Consider the following 23,494-nt stretch of genomic DNA (forward strand, 5'->3'; position numbering starts at 1 on the left):
TCATATAAAAATATTTCACAGGTCAAGAATTAGCGTTGCAAATCTGTAGAAACAAAATCCTATAAATATAAGTGTCAAAAAAAATATTCGTCAGCATTGTGATACAGTCACGCATTTACACACATTTCATAACTCTTAAAGTACGATTCTTGGTTTCCAACATACTTCTTATTCCTCATATACAGTAGCATCATCTTATTGATCATAAACATATCTCAACAGCATAGTACACATCGTCGTCGTAATAATATCATAACATCTCAGTCAATTCTCAAAATCGTCGTAGCTTCCTCCAATAATTTCAAAACCTAAAAAAAATTCTCTGCTCATTTCAATAGTGTCATCTACCTCAAACGTACTTTAAAAATCATGATCCCATACCAAATACATCATTCAAAGCTCTCATAGTATCACAATGGTTCTGAAAAAATATGAAGAGTTCACAAAGTACATACAAAATACAATTTCATAAGTGAAGTTATCCAACTTTGTAATTACATAAACATCTGTCACTGATGTAGTAAAAAAATGTTTCTTTCTCTGTTAAATAATCAGATAGCTGTGTAATTTATGTGTTAGAGAAATATGGTACCGATGTGTAAAGTTGTATAAGCAAATACCATATTAGCTAGGGCTCCTTGTGCTTGCCAAACACATGGTACACAAAGTAGGCGTGTACCCCCCTGAGGATAAATGAATAATACCCTCAGGTGTTACAGATTACAGCAATGGAATGAAATGTATCACGAAATACCTTTGTATCATTGTACTTCAAATATCTTTAAAAATAAATGTTTTAAGTACAAAATTAAACACTCAAATGCGTGTACTGTAGCGCTAAACTGTGTGTCTTGTTGTAAGATAATCTCTGTGGAAGTGTCGTAGTTATCGTCCTCCGAAAGCTAAGTTCTGCAGAAGTCAATGTACTTACCTCACGATACACAAAAATGAAATGCTTTGCGAATAGATATCTTAGTTATTACGCTTATTGCCGTGATGAAGAAAGTACTGTGCTGTAACATATTGTTGTGCTACAGAAAAGGCTGTCTCATTGTAGCTATACCACAAAAGTTACTACTAAAACATGTTTTACTTTACAGAAGAATTCAGAAAAACTGTGCAGATATAAAACAGATACACCGCAAAAGCAACATTGTAAATTGTTACTCATTAGTAGCGTCGTGATAAAAATCGTGTAGCTGTCACATAAACTAACCTCTGTGTCATCTGGTATCTCTCAGAAAGCACTTTAAATTCAGAATGTATTTTCAAATAAACCAAAATGTTGCATTAAAATCTCATTAGTAGTACTGGTAAATGTTCTAAGTATGTGAGCCTTATAGTCGTTACGTAATCGTGCAACAAACAAGCAAGAATGCACACACACAATAACACTGTGTTGTCTGTTCACAATAACAATGCATTCGTAATTTCTGTTTAAATAAGTTCTCTTGGTTCTTGACTGAATATTTAACTTCAAACAGTGTTGCATGTTTACAGATTCTAAGTCTTACAAAGCATACTAGAAATGTGAAGTGAAAAATTTTATGGCAAAGACAAAGTTAAAAAGCAGATTATCTTTCAATAAACGGTTTTACATGTGAAATGTGGTGCAATCCTTTACTCTTCATAGTACTCAGAGTTTGAACTTGAATGCAATTATCATGCGGTATACGTCGGTAAAGAATACTGGAATTTTTCTCAAGGTTAGCGTCTATGTTATTTTTCCCTGAGCCAGCCGGCGCAGGTGGCTGCCTGCGGTGCGAGTCATTGTCTGTTTCTTTGTTGGCGCGCGCCATTATTGGGATTAGGAGACCTAACTTCTACAAATTCGCCTTGCCGAGAGAGAGCCCAGCTCTGTTAGAATACCGCCAGTTCTGATGAAATTCAGGTCTGTCGTTATGTCGGTAGCTTACATAGTTTCTTTTCTCTCTGTCATGTGGTGGAGAATTTCTCCCTGAATCGTAACTGCGCGCTGAACTGTTGCGTCTGAAAGTATTCTGTCTCCCTTGATAATAATAGTTCTGGTTACCATATTGTCTGTTTCTATGTTTCTGTCACATTCATTACTTCGGAAATGCGATCTTTCCCTGTAAGTATTACTCTGCCAGTGTTTGTCATATGGGTGGTGTCTGTTTTGGTCACCATTTGCGTTGTAAGAATAGCCTTGTTGTGTCCAGTTACTATTTCTGTCATCGCGGAATTGCGACGGATGTGACTTGTAATTGTTGTGCTCCTGTTTTCGCGTTCCGCGATTTCCGCGATTGCCAGTGTCAATTTCCAGTTCTTGTAACAGTCCCTGAAAAGCTTCAATGTCGTCTTTGCAACGTCCTGCTAAAATAATATGCCGTAAATGTTCAGGTAATTTGATTAAGCAAATGCGGATGAGTTCTGAGGGGCTGTATGGGTTTGAAAGATACTGGTTCTTATGCAACATGTCTTCAAAATATTTCATAAGACTGGAAAATTCAGATTGTTCGAAACGTTTCATCATTATGATGCTGTGTTTTACACGGTCTTGTGTAGCTTGAGACCAATACGCTGAGAGGAAGGCATGATAAAATTCTCCTTCACTGTGACAATCGTGAATGACCGATCGCATTCTTACAGCTGGTTCATTCTCCAAGTAGCCACACATAAATTCTAACCTGTGCTCCAATGACCAGTTGGGAGGAAAACAATGAGAGAATTGATGGAGCCACGCTTGTGGATGAATGTTGTTGGCAGAATTCTTAAACGTTTTGAATTTACGTGTAGTAATGAACAGCTTATAGTCAAAATCATCGTGTCGGCGAGTAGCATATCGGTCATTGTTACGTCGTGTCGGCGGTTCCATCTCAAAATCCAATGCGCCTTGCCAATTTCTTTCATAATTTCCGAAATGTCCTGTGTTATTATTTTGTGGTTCTTCCGTATTTCTATGTCCCTCTTCCCGTACTGGAGCGCGAGTGTCCTCTGAAATATGTAATTCTTGTATTACCTGCATCAACTGATCTTGTACTTCCCGGATTTCTCTTTTGTACTGTGTATTGATTTGATTTTGATTTTGTTTGAATTTTCTAATTTGTTCATACTCTTCAGTGTCAGTGAAGGCTACAGGTGTTGTGTCATTCAGATCATCATCTACCTTTGTAGATAAGTTAGTGAACTGATCTGAAAGTTCGGCTACTTTATCCGATAGTGAAATTATTTCCTCTGTACGTTTTTCTGAACCAAGTTTCAGAGTGTCCATTTGTGTTGAAATCGTATCTACTGTGTCCTTTAAGTTTTCCTGAGTTTTTGCAAGTTGCATAACCGTATCGGTAGATGCAACTGAGTCAATTTTAGCTTGCAAGGTGTCGTGATTTTCATGAACAATAGTTTGCATTTCTTTTATGGCTGCTTCGTAATTCTGTAATGCATTTTCATGCCGCGAAAAAATAGGTTGAAAATGCTCACAAATTTGAGTTTTTACGTCATTACAGACTTTTTGACATTTCGATTCAATTTTATGTAACTCAGTAGTTAAATCTTCACGTGTTTGTTCAAGAGTTTGTTTCAATGAGTCTAACTTTTTAAGATTTTGTTCCACTGTGTCTAACTTTTGAAGATTTTGTTCCATTGTGTCTAACTGTTGCTGTGTTTGTCTCTGGTGTTGTTCCATTGTGTCTAACTTTTGTAGCTTTTGCTGTGTTTGACTCTGATTTTGTTCCATTTGTTTCTGATTTTGTTCTAGCGTTGTGTCTAACTTTTGTAGCCTTTGTCCCATTTGTTGCATTAACTGTAATAACAATGCACTGGTGTCTGAAACACGTTCCTCAGTGCTTTTCGGCAGTGAAGTTTCACCGGCAACATTCACATTTTGACAAGCAGAAAATGTGTCTTGACTTATTTGAGAAAACGGTGAGGACCCAAATCCTGAATCCACAGCATTTGCGAGATTGTTTCCTGTCATTTCGGATTCCTGAGGCGAGCTGTCGCCGACCGATCGATCGATAATGCTTCCCTGTTCTCTAATTGTTTCACTGTCTACACCATTGTTTGCCGCCCGCTCCATTTCCCTATGCACAATTACCAAATTACTACTTTGAACATTAGTTAATTCATTACTCGGTGGCGCTAACACACTGCTTTCGTCTTTACTGTCATTTCTCAGTTTACTTTGGAGCCTAGTATTACGTTTTTCACACGCCATTATTGTCACAGTATTTCACACGACAACACAGAAAAACACAATTTGAAGAGCAAAAGTAAGAGAACACATTAACATAACACTGAAAATAATATCTAGTTAATTGCAGCTGCGAAATACTTGGTGCAAATCTACATGCATGCCACAACTGTTTTACTGTACAACAATGAAAGACTGCAACTACAAAGGGGATTTTCTCTACAATTACGCGCTAGCAATAAACAAAAGCTACACTAATTACACAAACTACAAGAAAAAAATCAGAAGATTCCAGTGAGGTATCCTCGGCTAAGGGTCGACATATGAAACGTCCCCTTTTTTGAACACTTATACTCGACTGTCCTTAAACTGACACACAATATTTTTTTTAGCGCAACGCAATCTGACTTTCAAAAATCTCTACAAAAGAATAGCCCTGACTAACATTAAACTATACCTTTCACAAATCACTAAATCACTTACCTCACAATAATCTTCGTTTCTCCCACTACTGCAATACAGCGAGCGCCACTACTGCCAGCTAAATAAAAGATTCAAACTATGGAAGGCACTAACTACTGATAGGGATAGTTAGCAAATGAAAGATATTAATAGAGAACAAACAATGTATTTACCTTGATATCATCATATATAAATATAGCAGTTCATGACAAATTTCAAAACTCCGCCATCTCTCTCCCCACATCCACCACTGCTGGCGGCTCACCTCCAACTGCGCAACGCTATGCGCTGTTCACAGCCAGCTGCCTAACACTACAATGGCGAGTATTACAACAATGCAAAGCAGCCACAGACTGCACACAGCACAGCCAGTGATTTTCATACAGAGGTGGCGTTACCAATAAAAAAACCTAAACAGCCTACTTACAATATGACTATGAGCTTAAGGTATTTCGGTAATTAACAGATTACGAAACAGGTAAAGGGGCATGTGCCACTATTAAATCTTGCGTAATTACACTGCTAAATTTCTCAGTACCCAAGTTGCAATTAACGCAACAAGAATTAAATCATTTAAGTGATAATGTTACTTTAAAATAATAAAATTATTTCATACAAAAGAGGACCAAGAATGGCCTGATCAGTACTCCCCAGTGAAGCAGTTCACACAAATGATACTCCACGGCTCCGAGCACATAGCACCATACAAATGCAACACAACCACAGCGACCCGGCGTACTACCAGAACCACCAGGCCGTAAACCACAATCGTACTAAGCCAAAACAAGGACCGACTTTTAAAATAACGAGACCTAGCCCTGGCCGGACAACAGACCAAATGTCGGGAAATCCATAAGAAACCTCAGCCAACTCAATACCAAAACAACAATTTATGAACAATATGCAAAACACAAGACCTCTCAGTCCAAAGGATTCCGTTTAGTCGCGAAGGTGGCTCCGACCCGCCTGCTGAGGTGCCAAGCGTCGTACGGAGTACCGAATCAAGCTTAACCTTCGTTAACGGCAAGCGGAAGCACCACAAGACAAAATAAACTCCAATCTAACTGCACAAGGCAAACTCTAAGGAGTGCCACTCGAAGACTATGCACTTGAAGAGCAAACAAAGCAATCAGACTAACGTGCCGCTGAAAGACGCACTTCCATCACCAGCGTCTGGTAGAGTACGTAGAGCAGCGTACCCCATCGATATACATCCATGGGACGGTGAACGAGGATAGCAATCCCAGCGACGGAGAAACAGGAGGACGAAATGACGTCCCGCCGCACATAGAAGGTATTTCAAACTCAGGCTCGACAAACTACAACAGGTGAGATATTGGTCCCCTTGCGAATCAAGTTATACGGCACACCACGCCGCTGTCCACACTATTAATCATAAAATCACGGTCCGGTCTTCCCATAGGCCCCCACTCGGCGTCCAGACGCAAACAACCCCAACCGAGCCGAACTGTCTTCACGCCAAGGCAGCCACCTCTTCGTTCCTCACACGCCTCCAGCTAAGCTCCGGCCAGCGATCACACACGGAAACAACCACCTAACGCCAAAGCGCCGTCTGAGTGAAAACTCAGCACCAAGATCGATACGGACTTGGAAATAAGCGAGCACCGTAACACTTGATACATCCATCCGTTCTTTAGAAAAATGGGTTCCTAACAGTCGGCCAGACACACAGACAGACGGTCAGCAAAGAGATCCTGTAAGGGTTCCGTTTTTATAGATTGAGGCACAGAACCCTAAAAATGGAGTATACTTGAGAATTGTAAACTGTCCCTGCAAAGCAGTTGCCGCACTCGCGATGCAGTGTGTAGTTGAGTGAGGTGACGTCGGCGGCCGCCTGTTGCAGGAGCAATGGGAGACATCGGGGAGGAGGTGCTGCCGGAGGGCAAGAACTTCCGACTGGCCACCGCCGACGAACTGCCCGCGCTGCTCGACTTCCTTGAGAAGCACCTGCCGCACTCCCTCAAGGTGAGTGCGCAGCCTCTCCACCCGCCTGCTCGCTGCCAGCTGTTGGGTCCCTCTGCACTCTTTAACACCGACAATGTTTGCATCCAATACAAATACCGCTACTTCACTTCTCAGTGCATTTTGCAAACGATTCCTACAAAATGTTTAGGACTTACAGAAACCATCCGCATTAGCAGACTTTCTAATAATATGTTTGCTGTCCATTACAATTATCCGGGCTGTTATGCCGTGGTCGGTTGATGAATTTTGTCTCAATTCCCAAAGTTTCGTCTCCGACTGTGGGAGACATCTTCAAGGGGGTCCGTAGGTCGATGGAAGGTCCAACACACCCAGTGGCTCGCTACTGACTGAGACGAAACGTTGGGAATTGAGACAAAATTCATCAACCGACCACGGCGTAACAGCCCGGATAATTTTGATGGACATGATATTTCCGGTCGTGAAAGTCTACATTTTAGTATAATATGCTTGCTGGCACAACTCTCTTTTCAACTCAGTTTATATGAACTATGTGAAGGATCATAGAATGAAGGCTTTCACGGCAGGTGTTGTCATCACTTAACACCTCTGGGCTGAAATGCTCTGGTCCATACATGAGACTCTCGCCTGACGTATCCCCTTCGACTGCGGAAGGCATCCTCCGAGGACAATCGGCGAACTGCAACGAGAGCACGAGTGAGCGCCGTATATATAAGCCATCCAGAGGGCGCCGCTGTCAGTCACGTGACGTCGGCTGTGCTATGATATCTGATGTTGCCAACTTTCTCAATTGAAATTAATCGATTATCACGTTGTTGCTGCAATGTTGACACCCATATCTTATCCATAAAAGGAACTGCCGCCTCGCACATACTGATAAATCGACTGTAGCGGAACATTTGTTTCAGGAAAGTGATCATGAAATAAAGTTTCGTGAGACGACCATCATAGCAAGGACGTCGCATTATTATGCGCGAATGTACAGAGAGGCCATTGAGACTGCCAAACACTGCAATAATATTAATAGAAAAGATGAAGGCACTAAGCTGGAAAAGATATGGATGTCAACATTGCAGCAACAGCGTGGCAATCGATTAATTTAAATTGAGAAAGTTGGCAATATCAGAGATCATAGCACAGCCGACGTCACGTGACTGACAGCGGCGCCCTCTGGATGGCTTATATATACGGCGCTCACTCGGCTCTCGTTGCAGTTCGCCGATTGTCCTCGGAGGATGCCTTCCTCAGTCGAAGACGAAACGTCAGGAGAGAGTCTCAAGCATGGACCACGGCATTTCAGCCCGGAGGTGTTAAGTATATGAAGTATGTTTGTTCCAAGGCTTTTTTTCTTCATACGTAACAACCGATTTTATAGTGTTGAAACGTCCCCTTTGAAATATTAATAAATTACTGTGCTGATAAACCCCTTACGTTATTTGATTTTCAGACAGCTGAGCAGAACTGAACGAACTTATTCTGATCAACACTAAACTGACACATAATATTTTTGGCGCAACGCAATCTGACTTCCAATAATCCATACAAAAGAATGGCCCTGACTGACAATAACCTATACCTTTCATGTATCACTTACCTCACAAAAATCTTCGTTACTCGAACTACTGCAATACAACGAGCGCCAATACTGCCAGGTAATAAAAGATTCTAACTACTGAAGGCACTGACTACTGACAGGGATAGTTAGCAAATGAAAGATTTTGAGAGAGAATAAACCATGTATTTACCTTAATAATATTCAAAAGTCATCATATGTATATCAGTTCATGATATACAGTATTACAAATTTACTCTTTATGATGGACACACGTCGAGATCGTCCTCTCTCAAAACTCCACCATCTCTCTCCCCACATCCACCAGTGCTGGCGGCTCACCTCCAACTGCGCAACGCTACGCGCTGTTCACATCCAACTGACCAACACTACAATTGCAAATATTCCAACAATGAGTCCAACCAGCCACAGACTGCTCACAGCACAACAAGTGATTTTCATACAGAGCGCTACTTGGCGTTACCAACATAAAAACCTAAACAGCCTATTTACAGTGTGCATACAGTTTATTAGAAAATGTCATTCTCAAAGTGTTGACACTGCCATTTCTCCTTCTCCACGTACGCTCTAAGACAAAAAAGAAAAGAAAAACGCGCACCATGTAGGAATTATCCAACTTGGACGGAAGTCAGTAGATGTGATGTACATGTACAGACAAACAAATGATGCAATTTCAAAAAAATGCATGATTTATTGAAGGGAAAGGCGCTTTGGTCCACCTCTGGCCTTTCTGCAAGCAGTTATTCGGCTTGACACTGATCGACAGAGCTGTTGGATGTTCTGAGTGCCGGCCGAAGTGGCCGTGCGGTTAAAGGCGCTGCAGTCTGGAACCGCAAGACCGCTACGGTCGCAGGTTCGAATCCTGCCTCGGGCATGGATGTTTGTGCTGTCCTTAGGTTAGTTAGGTTTAACTAGTTCTAAGTTCTAGGGGACTAATGACCTCAGCAGTTGAGTCCCATAGTGCTCAGAGCCATTTTTGTTCTGAGTGATACTGTGCCACACGCTGTCCAACTGGCCTTTCCCATGATGCTCGGAACGTTCTTAATTGGGGAGAGATCCGGCGACCATTCTGTCCAACGTAAAGTTTGGCAAGCACAAAGACAAGGAGTAGAAACTCTCGCCGTTTGCTGGCGGGCATTATCTTGCTGAAATGCAAACCCAGTATGAATTGCCACCAATGTCGACAAAGTGCGGCGTACAATATTGTCGACGTACCGCTGTGTCGTAAGGGTGCCACGGAGGCCAACCAAAGGGGTCCTGCTACGAAAACAAATGGAATCTCACTCCCGGTTATCAGGCCGTATGACGGGCGACTATCAGGTTGCTACCTGGTTGGTTTCAGAGGCGTCTCCAGACACGTCTGCGCTGGCCTTCGGGGCGCAGTTCCATGCGGGATTCATGACTGACAACAATTCTACTCCAGTCCGTGAGATTCCAGGTCGAAGACGCGTCTGCAGACGCCCCAGTCAATGGAGGGATACAAACCTGACTGTCCCCCGCCATGCGGCCCAACAATCAGGTGTGATGGTCTTGGGTGCCATTTCATTTCGTACCAGGACCACTTTGGCATCGCAGGACCCCTTTGGTTGTCAAGCGCGGCACAGCGGTGCGTCGATGATATTCATGGCTTTTTTTGTTGCCCTTCAATGCAAGCTGCCCTGGGCTTCCATTTCAGCAAGAAAGTGCACGCCTGCAGACGGCGTGATTTCGTACTGCTTGTCTTCGTGCTAGGCAAACCCTTCCCTGGGCAGCAAGGTCGCCGGTGCTCTTCCCAATTGAGCACGTTTGGAGCATCGTGGGAAGGACCTTCAAACTACTCGAGATTTTTACGATCTAACGCGCTAGTTGGGCGGAATGTGGCATGCTATCCCTCAGGATGACATCCAACAGCTGTGTCAATCAATTCCAAGCCGAATAACTGCCTGCAGAAAGTCCAGAGGTGACCACCGCGTTATTGACTTGCTCAATTTCTCAGGCTCGTTTTCGTGAATAAATAATCCACTCCTTCTAAAATTGCAATCATACATTTGTCTGTGCATGTACATCACATCTACCAGTTTTAGTCAAATTCGGATGGTTCCTTCGTGATACGTCGTCTTTCTTTTTATTTATAAGGATATTTTGTGGCTCCCTGTTTCGACTCAAAGCGAGCGTAAAACGTTATCAAGGGTATTGGAGCCGGCCAGTTCATTCATACATAAGTGTGACTATCAGTTTTAGCCACTTCTGCAGTAATATTCACCTTTGAGCGCGATAATTTGTAAAAATTTGGAGAACAGCTCTGACGTTTTGTAATTCTTAATTAATTTCAGAATTTGGTAATTGTATGAACTATCTGTCTTGCAACACAACATATTTAATTAGAACGCTCATAATTTATAAATAAAACAACTAAGAATGCCCTTTGTAAAAGAAAAGACATTGATTAATTGAAAACTAATTTGACAAAAATCAATCGTAATAAATATAAGTTTATTTTACAGATAAATTTGTTTTTCGTGCCGACTTGCACTGACGAACGTTTTTAAAATGTTTTGACTGAAAGACACGCCGACAGAAGTCGTCGATCTTGTTGGAGGGTCATGGGGAGAAGGAGCTGTGTGAGAGATCTCTTGGAGAGAGGTGGTAATGTGGAGAATGGTCTACGTCGCGCATGTAATGTGTAACTGTGTTAAGCAAAAAGGTGTTTACTATAAAAAAAAGCATTTAACTAAAATTATGCCGGCCGAAGTGGCCGTGCGGTTAAAGGCGCTGCAGTCTGGAACCGCGAGACCGCTACGGTCGCAGGTTCGAATCCTGCCTCGGGCATGGATGTTTGTGATGTCCTTAGGTTAGTTAGGTTTAACTAGTTCTAAGTTCTAGGGGACTAATGACCTCAGCAGTTGAGTCCCATAGTGCTCAGAGCCATTTGAACCATTTTTTGAACTAAAATTATTTTTTGAAATACCGCTAAGCAATGAACCACATGGAATATTGAGTGACATGGAACCAACAAATATACTTGTAATGTAATTTTAGTCCTGAAGATATTGTAAATGACTACAAAAACTAAGCAAATTCACTATAATTCGGTCACTAGCTGTACTCCCCCTTTGGTCAGTTGATTTCCTGTACATAATGTGACACTTATATGTTACAATTTTGGAAATTGCACTGGGTTTGATTATTGAGAGATTTCCTGAAAAAATGAGAAGTTATGGAAAGAAAAATGACCTTATTAACTCAGCTGCAACCTCAGACACTTGGAAATTTTGAATTTTGCCGAGAAAAGATCAAACATGTCATTCATGTATTCTTATTTCAAATTAATATGTTATAGGTTTAAATTTTCACTACGAAAACACGAAGAGGTTAATAGTGTGCTTCCGGTTCGTCTGCCAAGTTGTTTTTTTTCCTGTTTTATTTCATGCACAATATTTCGATGACCGATAGTCATCTTCTTCAGGTACTTCAGAATTTTGCTGTTGTGTGTTCTCGCTGCTTGAACTGCAACTATTGTTGGTCTTACGCCGATTTCGATTCCCGACGCCCTCTACGTCCCTTGATTTTCTTTTGTTTTTCAGAGTCGACACTGATATTCCATGAAGCGCAAATTCTCTCAGCGTCTTCCATCTGTGGTAGATGTGATGGCCGGTGAGATTTTAATAAACTGCCGGACCCTCACAGTAATTTAATTTGAAACTTCCATCATTGTCTATTAGGTTTTCTGACATCTTTGTTTCGGTAGCACTTGAATAAGTCGTCTGTATCGATCGTTGAAATATGGTGCGTAAAGTGGAAACAACAACTCGGCAGAACTCCCGAAAGCTATTAACCAACCGTGTCATCGTGCCGAGACAATCTGAGAGATCACGAAGAGAGAGAATACTTGAGAAACATAAAAGAATAGAAGATAATATAAAAGGGCTGAAAATTTAACATTTGCTCCACCGCTGGTGTAACAGGAGTAGAAAGGAATAGGAAAAGACGAAAAACGTGTAGCATAATATTAGCAGGAGGAAAGAAATCTTGCGATAAGTTCCAATTAGCTGTATGAAATTTGGCTTCTGTAAGAACAAACCGTCCGTATCGAGCTCATGGTTGAGCTATAACTAGATGAGATAGCATTGGGGACGTGATTGCTTGTGACCTTGTTAAAGGAATCAGCTTCCAGCATCATCCCTAGTTGAACTTGAAGCCATAAGGAGGGCTTTTACTGGATTCCCAACAGGTGATTTAGTAGTGAGCTGCAAGTGCTGTCTAGATCTTCCACAATGGGTGGCAACCACAATCAGTTACTTGTTACTTACGACAAATAGTCATAAACTTTTAATTGTCATTCCGAAAAAAGGTTTTATATTTAATTTTTTATCTGTTTGTAGGTGTGTTTCCAGCATTATTGAAAATTTTATGAAAGGTAACATAGAAGCGACATCTTACTCATTTGAGTATATACAGGTTGGTCGGAGACAGTCTGAAAAGCTTGGAAAGAGGTTTCAGGGTAGGTTGTGCTGATAAATAACTGTTAAGAAAATAAATCGATACATTCCGCCTTTTCCGAGTTCATCAGTATTGATGGTAGCCCTTCGAGTCGTTGCGCGCGCAAATTCAAGTGGCCCACTAGAGACGGTGTTGCCAAACGTGTGCTTCATTTGGTTTCCTAAAACTGAACAAGAAAGCGATATAGAAGTCGGACATGGGACGGTAGTAAGGGTCGAACCCGAGCTAAAGTCTGAGCAGTCTCGTGCACTATCACGTACGCTATGAGAACAACCGACATTAATATTGTATCCGACGGGCCGCTTGAATTGCGCGCACAACGGCTTGATTGGGTAACATCAATGTACTTAACTCGGAAACAGCTCGACGTATCGAATTGCTTTGTTAACATTTATTTCTGAGCACAAGCTACCCTGCAACACCCTTATAGGCTTTCCAGACTGTTTCTGACAACTGTGTATAAGCACGTAATATATTGTCAGGGTTACACTTTCTGAAGTATTCTAACATTGAGGCGAAATCGAGATATATGCTCATTTAAAAATCAAATCATCAATGCTGCTCAATGAACAATTACATTTTCGCGAAAAATATTTTTACGACCTTTTTGACGAAATTTTATAATGAAGATGCACCTACTCTTTTGTTTTAAAATATAAGATTAGATATACCCATGGCAAAAACTATGTATGAAAAATATGCCATACAACATATAAAATTTTTATTAAATTGAGATTGATTATTATAAAAACTATTAGATCGATGAGTTCTAAATATTTAATCAGCGGTCTCATCAGTTATTCAGATATACATAATGCGGAACATACCCTTGGCTGCTACCCTACTGTTATAAAGAATGCCACAGTTAAGGTAAGACGATTCTGCAACATCCATAAAAGATGCAATTGTGATGTAGGCGACTCGGTAAAATCGATATATACCACAGCTCCAAGGACCTTTACATCTTTGATTTAACTCACACTGTAATAGTATTAAGGTTGTCCATAGAGGGCACAGCTATTACACATCGTAATTTACCGAGTTTATCTAAAATATAAATAAGTTTTACACATACTAACTATCTGTTAATCAGACATTTTAAATGAATCAATTTTATGCTATTAGTGTATTTCGTACTTTTATACTTTGACGATAGCGTCATATTATGAACGCTGATTGGCAGTTGTGTGAGAGGAAGTAGGAGAGTCTCTGCATATATAAGCTCACGCTCAGCACTCATAGCCATCAGTTGACTTCGTAGCAGCTGAGGAGAGCTCAACCTACCATCTTCCAAGGAAGCCATGGGTATAATACGTTTTATTTTATCTTGTGAAAGTTTTGTCGTCATTAGACACTTTTCATTTTATTTTAATATTGGTCTCTAGTATTTTCTAAAATTAATTCACAGCTCTGAAGATGGTTATATAAATATAACCTAAACCGGTTACCTATGTTATTCAGACAAGTGTTGTGATCAAAACTGAACTTTAGTTCAAATACAATACTTTATTGATCACTGTTCCAAAAATGTTTACCAAAATTATAGACATCATTTTTGTTTCCTTAAAAGAAATTTGCAACCCAACCTTGGCCGCTAATCGTTCTCGTTTTTACATTCGATATTTTTCTTCATCGATACTGTTTCCTAAAAACGCCAAATCGTCTGGAAATGCCAGACACTTAAGTCGTATTTTTCTTCCAATCTTAAGAGATGGTAGACATAACTTGTTTCATTCGCACATGATTTTCTCCAGTACACTGTTATACAGTAATGGAGACAGTCCATCACTTTGTCGAAGGCTCTATTGTTTTCTGTGTCCCGGCTAGCCATGAAAAATAAGCCAACATGTGACTGTTGTTATAAATGTGGATAACTGTCAAACGAATGGCGTAAGCTGATCGTATAAACTTGTATTTATTCAAACTTCGTCATGTGTGCGCGTCCGTAAAAGATGAAATGCGAGCAGTATATTTCCTCTTATAACAGATAATTCTCTACACAATAATTAATTAAACGTACAATATGTCTGGCACTGATATGGAATTCTACGGTCCTAGCACTCAGCGTTAGAACTGCGTAGAATAACGCTACCGCAATAGGCCACAGCCGACACAACAATTGTTTGGTTCTCATAATATTGTAACTGCATCAGACTTGGACTGGAATAGAGTAGATATACATCTTGTTCCGTAGATCTACTGCGAGAAGGTCCTCAAGGATGCAGAGCATATCATAAAAGAATACATATTACTTTCCTTTTTCCAAAAAATGTGCTATGCGAATGACCTTCCTTAGAACTTAAATGAACTGGTGCTGTAGGACGGGGAATAAGTAAGATAATTTAAACATACTTTTTAAGAGGTCATAGCAAACTTGTCATAAAATACGTAAATGCATAACACATTACAGTGCGTTTGATAATTCTTAGGCTACGCTTCATCATAGAGAAAATCAGGCTACTTAATTACATTAGAGCAACATATAGAAGCATGTGCCTGTCAACTTAAACTGAAGGAGGGCTCTTTTATACTTGTAACAGTATATAGGTCCCCTTCAGGAAACTTCAATTTATTCGTGGAAAACGTGGATGCCATGTTGAGCTATCTGTCAGATATGGGAAAGCAAATTATTATTTGTGGGGACTTCAATGATGATTCGCTGAAAGAGGGTAATAGGAAGAATGACCTGCGAGTCTTGATCGGTTGTTTCAATTGACATCTGTCATTAATTTTGCTACTCGGGTAGTAAAGGACAGCAGCACATTGATGGATAACACATTTATAGACCAAGATAACTTTAAAAACATAAATTCTTGGCCCGTTGAGAATGGCCTTTCTGATCATGGTGCTCAGCTAGTTACAGTATATAACATAGCTCCATTCAGTAATTCAAAACTACCCTTCAAAGTCGTGCGTTCAATTAATGACTCAACAATTAGAAATTTCAGAGAAAATCTTCGGAAGTTAGACTGGGATGCGATGTATAAGGAACCCGATGCTAATTTAAAATATAACTTAATTGACACTTGTAAGAGATTTTGAAAACCGTTTCCCCAAGAAAGTTGTTAAATCTAATTATAAGAAACCATGCAAAAAACCTTGACTTACTAAAGGAATAAAATATCTTGTAACCACAAAAGGGAACTATATCAAACAACAAGAAAGAATAATGACCCAGAAACAGCCAAATATTATAAAAACCACTGTGCTACATTAAGAAAGGTTATTAAAAAGTCCAGAAGCATGTGCCTCATATCTGAGATTAATACCTCTGATAACAAACTCAAAACAATTTGGAATATTATTACAAGGGAGACAAGGCAACCAAGAGTACAGGATGATGGCATTACCATCAGACCAAATGGAAACTTGACAAACAACAAGCCGGAAGTCTAAAACATTTTGAATAATAATTTTTTAAATGTTGTAGAGAAAATAGGATCTAATTGTTCATTAGAAGAAGCAAGGCAGTTAATGGAAGAGGCCTTACCCACACCATTTGATACAATTGAAATTCCACCCACTTCTCCTTCTGAAATTTGGAAGATAATAAACTCTCTCAAGAATAAAAGCTCACATGGAATTGATGGTATTTCCAGCAGGATAATAAAAGCTTGTTCCCAAGCAATAAGTGGGATTCTTAGTCACATATGTAATAGCTCTCTGAAGCAGGGTATTTTCCCAGACAGACTGAAGTATGCCATTGTTAAACCACTGCATAAAAAATGGGATACGTCTGATGTCAACAACTACCGCCAATCTCTCTTCTGACTGCCTTTTCCAAAATTCTTGAAAAAGTAATGTTTTGTAGAGTAGCTTCACACCTTTGTAAAAATAAAGTTTTAACAAAATGTCAGTTTGGTTTCCAGAAACGTTTTTCAACGGAAAATGCTATATATAGTGCCACTAATGAAATATTAAATGCTCAAGTAACCGGAAGCCACACATTGGGATTTTTTGGGATCTCTCAAAGGCTTTTGATTGTGTAAATCATTAAATACTTCTAGATAAGCTCAAGTACTGTGGTATTAGTGGGACATTGCTCAAGTGGTTAAAATCATACCTAACTGGAAGAGTGCAGAAAGTTGAAATGAGCAGTTCACATAATATGCAAAAAACTGGTGATTTCTCAAACTGGGGAACAATCTAGAATGGGGTGACGCAATGTTCGGTCTTGGGTCCTCTGCTGTTCGTAATATATATTAATGACTTGCCATTCTATATTCACGAAGATGCAAACCTGGTACTTTTTGCTGATGGTACAAGTATAGCTGTCACACCCAACAGACAATAATTAACTGGTGAAATTGTAAATGATGTTTTTCAGAAAATCATTAATTGGTTCTCTGCAAATGGGCTCTCATTAAACTTTGACAAAACACACTTCATACAGTTCCACACAGTAAACGGAATGACACCATTAATAAATATAGACTTCGATCAGAAATCCGTAGCTAAGGTAGAATATTCAAAATTTCTAGGTGTATGCATTGATGAGGGGTTGAACTGGAAAAACACACTGAAGATCTGCTGAAACGTTTGAGTTCAGTTACTTATGCTATTAGAGTCATTGCAAATTTTGGCGATATACATCTGAGTAAATTAGCTTACCATGCCTATTTTCATTCTCTGCTTTCGTATGGCATCATATTCTGGGATAACTCATCATTGAGTAAAAGGGTGTTTTCTTTACACAAAAGCGTGTAATCAGAATAATTGCTGGAGGTCATCCAAGATCATCCTGCAGACACTTATTTAAAGAGCTTGAGATCTTCACTGTAGCCTCACAATATATATATATATATATATATATATATATATATATATATATATATATATATATATTCACTTATGAAATTTGTTATTAACAATCTGAACGAATTCAAAAGTAATAGCAGTGTACATGGCTACAACACTAGGAGAAAGGATGATCTTCACTACTCTAGGTTAAATCTAGCTTGGGCTCAGAAGGGGGTAAATTATGCTGCCACAAAAGTCTTTGGTCACTTACCTAATACCATCAAAAGTCTGACAGATAGCCATATAGCATTTAAAAGGAAATTAAAAGAATTTCTTAATGGCAAATCCTTCTACTCATTAGATGAAGTTTTGGATATAGTAAGTGGGTAATTTCCCCAACCTCCACAAAAAATGTCATGTAGTATTTTGTGTTATGCAATATCTTGTATAGAGACCTTTTATTAACCTGACACATTCAATATCATTATGAAGTGTCGTATTCATGATCTATGGAACAAGTACTAATCTAATCTGACATTGATCGCATTTCTGTGCTGAAGTTGTGCCGAAGTCAGATTTTACGAATATGTAATACGTTATTTTATATAATCAGTAATATATATATATGTATATATATATATATATATATATATATATATATATATATATATATATATGTGTGTGTGTGTGTGTGTGTGTGTGTGTGTGTGTGTGTGTGTAAGATAAACCTCGTTAAGGAATAAATGTATTGGGAAGCAATAGTTAGCATCCCCCATTCGTTGACAAGATCTGTGTACAACTTTCGTCAGTTTACACCATAAATAATTCATATCACACACTAACAGACTTGGAAAACTTTAGATTGCCTTGATGAGTTACCCCAAAAAATGATCCCATGTGACATTATGGAACAAAGCAAGCGAAATAAGCTAGCTTCTTTATTTTTATATCTAAACTATATGGTAACATTTGCATTGCAGATAAAGATTTTATTAGGTGCTTCAGCAATTCTGTGGAGTGCTACTCCCATTTCAACTTATTATCAAGCGGTAATTCCAAGAATTTTACGCTGTCAACCTCTTCTGTCTGCTTTTCGTCATAATTTACACATACTAGCCTGAAACCTCTTAAACGGTTTGAACTACATCTAGTGTGTTTTTTCAAAGTGTAGTCGCAAAGAATTGTCTACGATCCATTTATATTATCCATGAAAATCTCATTGACAATTTCTCTAAAACTATACTTGATTTGCTATTTATTGCAATGTTTGTATCATCGCCAAACAAAAAAATGGCTTGTGGTAATCGCAATAATGAAAGATTATTGATATATTTAAGAAAAAATAAGAGTCCTAAGAGGGAACCTGGTGGAATACCACATGTAATAAATTTCCAGTTGGATAGTGATGAAAATTTTAGTAGGGGGCTTGTTACTAAACTGGTTTTGTAATATGTATTTGTTCATTAGACTTTCGTATCAAATGTTTTCGATTGCTGTTCTTGAGCAATCAGCTACCATAGTTTGGAAGTTTTCAGTAGTAATTACTTCAAATTATAATGTTACTGACTAACAATTTCTTGGTGGAAGATTTTTGAAGAAAATCTGCATTAAAACCAACAGCAACCACTATTTCTTTGCTTTTACACTTAGGTAGATTAGTAGAGTTCGATTTATGAACAGATTTATGAAGAAAATCTTCTGCCTCACATGCTTCCATGTGCTGCTCCAAGTAAAATTGACATTATGAAATTTATGACAGTTCGCTATGAATATTGCAACTTCTCCCTGCTTCATTTCTGCTCTACAGAACTGAGATGCTAACCTAAATCCTGTAACTCTTAACATATTTATACTGGTAATCACTTATCTTGTGATTATGTCAACTGGGTTTAACGAGCCTAATTCATCAATACTAATAACTTGTTCATTAATTTTACTCTTCATTTCAGACTGACTGAGAGACAATTGGTTGGAAACAAAACTACCGGTGGCTGCAAAATGTTTCACCCAACATGTGTTTGTACTGATGTAATATACTAGAATTATGCTTTTTCTATTCTTTCCCAAAGTTTCCCGTTTCAACCCCAACATCTCTTAACACCTGTCATTCTTCCTGTCCTTCCTACACTAAAAAATTTGCTGCTCTGACAGCTGTAACCGCTGGTACTTTACCATTCATGTTGTCAGACTTCCCCCTCGTCCCTTTAGGTTTTCTGCTAGTCGGCAACCAGTTTACCCTTTTCTTTCCTGTTGAGGTGAAAGCCATACTTAGCATAAGCCGTTTACATACAGAATTAAAAGCAACCACACCAATGTGAGACCCTGCACTCAACATAAGCAGTCACTCCAACAACAAATTAAGTCTTCTAACGGAACAAATTAGGTCAGTGACGACGTCTCAAAGCAGATACAGTCCGTCTAGATGCTGACACTATCTTTCCCACGTCGCATTCTGTGATGTATTCAGCAGGATCTCTGTCAGTCACCTACTAAAATGACGGCGTCTCCTTTGTTGAAGTCTTCGCAAAACTGATCCTAAATTTTCGGCCAAATGATCCAGACTAACACTAGGTTTAAAAGAAAAAGGGGGGGGGGCACGCATTCTGATCCTAATTCATCCTATAAAAGGTTGCCTAGAGTTCTAGCGTGTTAAGTGCCTAATAACAACTTTTTGATCACATCTTTATATTGTAACTTTTAAGTTTATCGCTGAAACTTTGTTATGACCCGCCTAAATCTACATCTGCTGAGGCTAATCCGTTTCTAACTGAAGCAACAGGCCGAACCTACCTTTTACATTCACCACAAAGCTTTCAGAAGAACACGTATGCCTGTTCATTCTATTACCTGTTGCCACTTCACATCTCTCTTTACCCCTCCCCCTCCTTCGATTGTCTAGATCTTTTCTAGCATTATCTGAGACAGTCTGGAGGACAGCAGTTTTCTCCTACAGTTCCACAAACTTCATATCCTTACTCTGTGTTCTACAAAACCATTTAAGACCGTCGTTAACTTTTACATTTGCCACACTAGCCATCCGATTGGGAAAAATATGTAGAATCTTTCACACCACACCGCAGAAGAAACAATTATGTGGCAAGTCAGATGCTTTTCACTCTTGATAAAGTAATGATAATGCATGAGTAAGTTAATTAAAATATCAAGAAACAAGTAAACACCTTTACAAAAGTTTGACCTGTGCGTAAGCAAACTAACTGCACATATTTTCTGAATAAAATAACTTAAATCTTACTCAACCTTCCGGAAGTATGAACTAGTAATTAATGGATAATTTCTACTTAAACTGCTAGAAAGAAAGAAAAGCAATCAAACGAGCCTGTGTGTTTACCAAACAAGAATACGACTACAAAAAATGGTTCAAATGGCTCTGAGCACTATAGGACTTAACATCCGAGGTCATCAGTCCCCTAGAACTACTTAAACCTAACTAACCTAAAGACATCACACACAGCCATGCCCGAGGCAGGATTCGAACCTACGACCGTAGCTGTCGCGTGGTTCCAGACTGAAGCGCCTAGAACCCCTCGGCCACTCCGGCCGGCGATACTACTACAACCCAACTTTACGAGCGTACTGCGTTTTCAGGAATAATATATAAAGGAAAGTAAAGCTTTTAATAAGAGGTTTAAAGCACACTATAATACACGTTTCTGCAGTTAGTACATCGTCGTGTACGTTTGAAGATCGTTTCTTTTTACTAACCTCAATCGTTTTCATTAACAGTGAACTGTTAATATTCGCATATTATTGTGGCATGGCAAGTGAACAAAAAGAGCTCCCCTCATATACACAATTTTAACGTTTATTGCCTTTTACTAATAAATCTTTGCAACTTGGCGCTCACATCATTATCCCTTTCATGTCGTGGCTTGGTCGGTTTTCGTTCTCACCCCTTCAGCTAAGCTCCCACTTCAGCATCTGCTAGCCACCTGCAGTGAAGGAACCACAGACGTCTCTCTTGCGTGCGAACAAACCGAGTCTTCTCGCTGATAAGGCGTACTACTCTGTGCTTAATAATAGTGTATCTACTGCGCTCATGATTTCCAGTTACATATACTGAATGTACTCAACTAAAAGTACTTTGTTTATGAAGGAGATGTTGCAACCGCACCATTTGCTTCAAATGATTTTTGAAACCTCAGGAGAACTCTTTCATTGTTGCAATTACCGTTGGTCACAGCAAACATCTGTAACAGTCATTTCAAACACACAGATATATGTAACCACTACGCATCATATTGCCACTAACTGTTCCTGGTTATAACACCTCCCTCCATCTACAGGATGATTTAATACAATTATTTTCGTTTGGATCCTACTGGACTACGAGATATACACAACGAGCATTTCACAACTTTCTATCAACCTTTCTTTGGGCCCATATTACTTTCATTATATTAAAATGAGTTCCTTTTTGTATCCGCGCACCAAGTGGTTGCAATCTCCTTGCCGCATTATCCGGGTGTGAATTTTCTAAGATTTTTATCTTATGTGTTTTATGTTTCAGGGCTCCATTTATTGTTGCCATCAGTTTTAGTGTCTCAATCGTAGGTTTACTGCGTATTCCATAGAATTCAGCACATTATCTGATTAATTTGGTTGGCTCCATACTGCTAATATTTTCACAGTTTTAAACCTTAATTTTCATAGAATAAATGTTGCGTGCTTTTGAATTGCTTATTTGCTCTCCGTATGCTGTGTCCCAAATGCATTTTGAACGTAAAACTTCCCGGATTACTTCTCGTTCTCCTTTTTTATATTTCTGAATGTTTCTCTTTCTGTTTGAAATCAGTGTTGAATCCATAAACACATCCTTCTTTGAAGACTGTGTTGTAGTATCTCGATTTTATGTACTTTTGGATGTATTTTTGTTCTTGTAAACATCTTTTTTAGTCTCAAGGCAATTTTCATTTTATGGTAACAAGTTTCACAACCAACGTTTATTAGGCCAGTAACTTGAATTGTTTCAACGCAATATATAAAATGAATGGTATTCCTGTTTTTTTTCTGAATTTTAGTTTCGTGAATATTTGGTGCTATTAGCAGATTGTTGATAGAGATGTGTTTTGTTTTTTCAAATGAGATTTGGAGTTCAACTCCTTCTGTTGCTTCTTTAAGAATTACTTGCTTTTGTGCTCTTTAAATAGCCTCACATAAAACCATCATGTCGTCTGCAGAAGCTAGACAGTCTAATATTAGGTCCTCCTAATTTGACTGACTGGTCGATTTCAAGACCAAGCTTTAATTTTCGACATTCTTTGATTAATTTTCCCTAGACATTGCTGGCAAGTAGCGCAGAGAGTTCACAATCCTGTTTCACGCCAGCTTAGATTTCAAAGTATTCCAAAACTTCTCATTTGAACTCTGCTTTAGATTTTGTACCGTTTATCGATTTCTAATTACTGAAATGCTTTTAAGGTTCAGATTTTTTGCGTTTAGAATTGGGAAGACAGACTTACAGACCACAGTGCCATTAACTTTCTTGAAGTCTACAAATTTACGAAATACTTTTTTATTATAATTTTTTGTGTCTGTGAATTAGTTTCAGAACTAATATTTGTTCTGAGAGGAATTATTTAATCTGAAACTTTTCGACATGTGGCATTTTTTGGATTAGAGTTAATGTGTTTGGTCAAGCAGATATTGAGATAAATATTTATGTGCCATTGGAAGAAGGGAAATATATTAACATTACTTCTCCCTCCCTTCTTATTTTGTGGGTGTATCAATGAAGTTACCCAGTAACTAGGGATTTTACTCTTTGCCAAACATTTTGCATGACTCATGTAATTTAATTTGTGATGTTTAGCTAACTTACTTCAAGACTTCTGTAACGATTGAGTCTTTACCAGGTGCTTCGTAATTTTGTTTCCTTCTGACTGACATAAGACTGTCTTTGTCACATGATGCTTGTGGGTCTGTATTGATTTTTAGGGACAGTATTTGATGAAAATCTTTCTTTGAATTTTGGGTGACTTAGAAGTTTCTTTATATTGTTACAAAGTTCTCCACAATTTTCTTAGATATCAAGAGCTATTTGTACATTTCCTTTACTGAAGCAGAAATTTTGCTACATCTACATCTACATGACTACTCTGTAATTC

The 23,494-nt window shown here is 38.9% G+C and overlaps 1 protein-coding gene across 1 annotated transcript in view; it reads left to right on the forward strand.

The window, feature by feature from the left end:
• LOC126239558 (uncharacterized) overlaps positions 1 to 23,494 on the forward strand; it is a 608,509-nt gene that overhangs the window by 335,380 nt on the left and 249,635 nt on the right. The window contains exon 2 of the mRNA XM_049947868.1: positions 6,477 to 6,598. Within this exon, the coding sequence (XP_049803825.1) occupies positions 6,482 to 6,598 (117 nt within the window). The 5' untranslated portion in view covers positions 6,477 to 6,481. The remainder of the gene's footprint in view (positions 1 to 6,476; positions 6,599 to 23,494) is intronic.

The sequence above is a fragment of the Schistocerca nitens genome, chromosome 1 (genome assembly GCF_023898315.1).
Source record: "Schistocerca nitens isolate TAMUIC-IGC-003100 chromosome 1, iqSchNite1.1, whole genome shotgun sequence".
Taxonomy (NCBI): Eukaryota; Metazoa; Arthropoda; class Insecta; order Orthoptera; family Acrididae; genus Schistocerca; species Schistocerca nitens.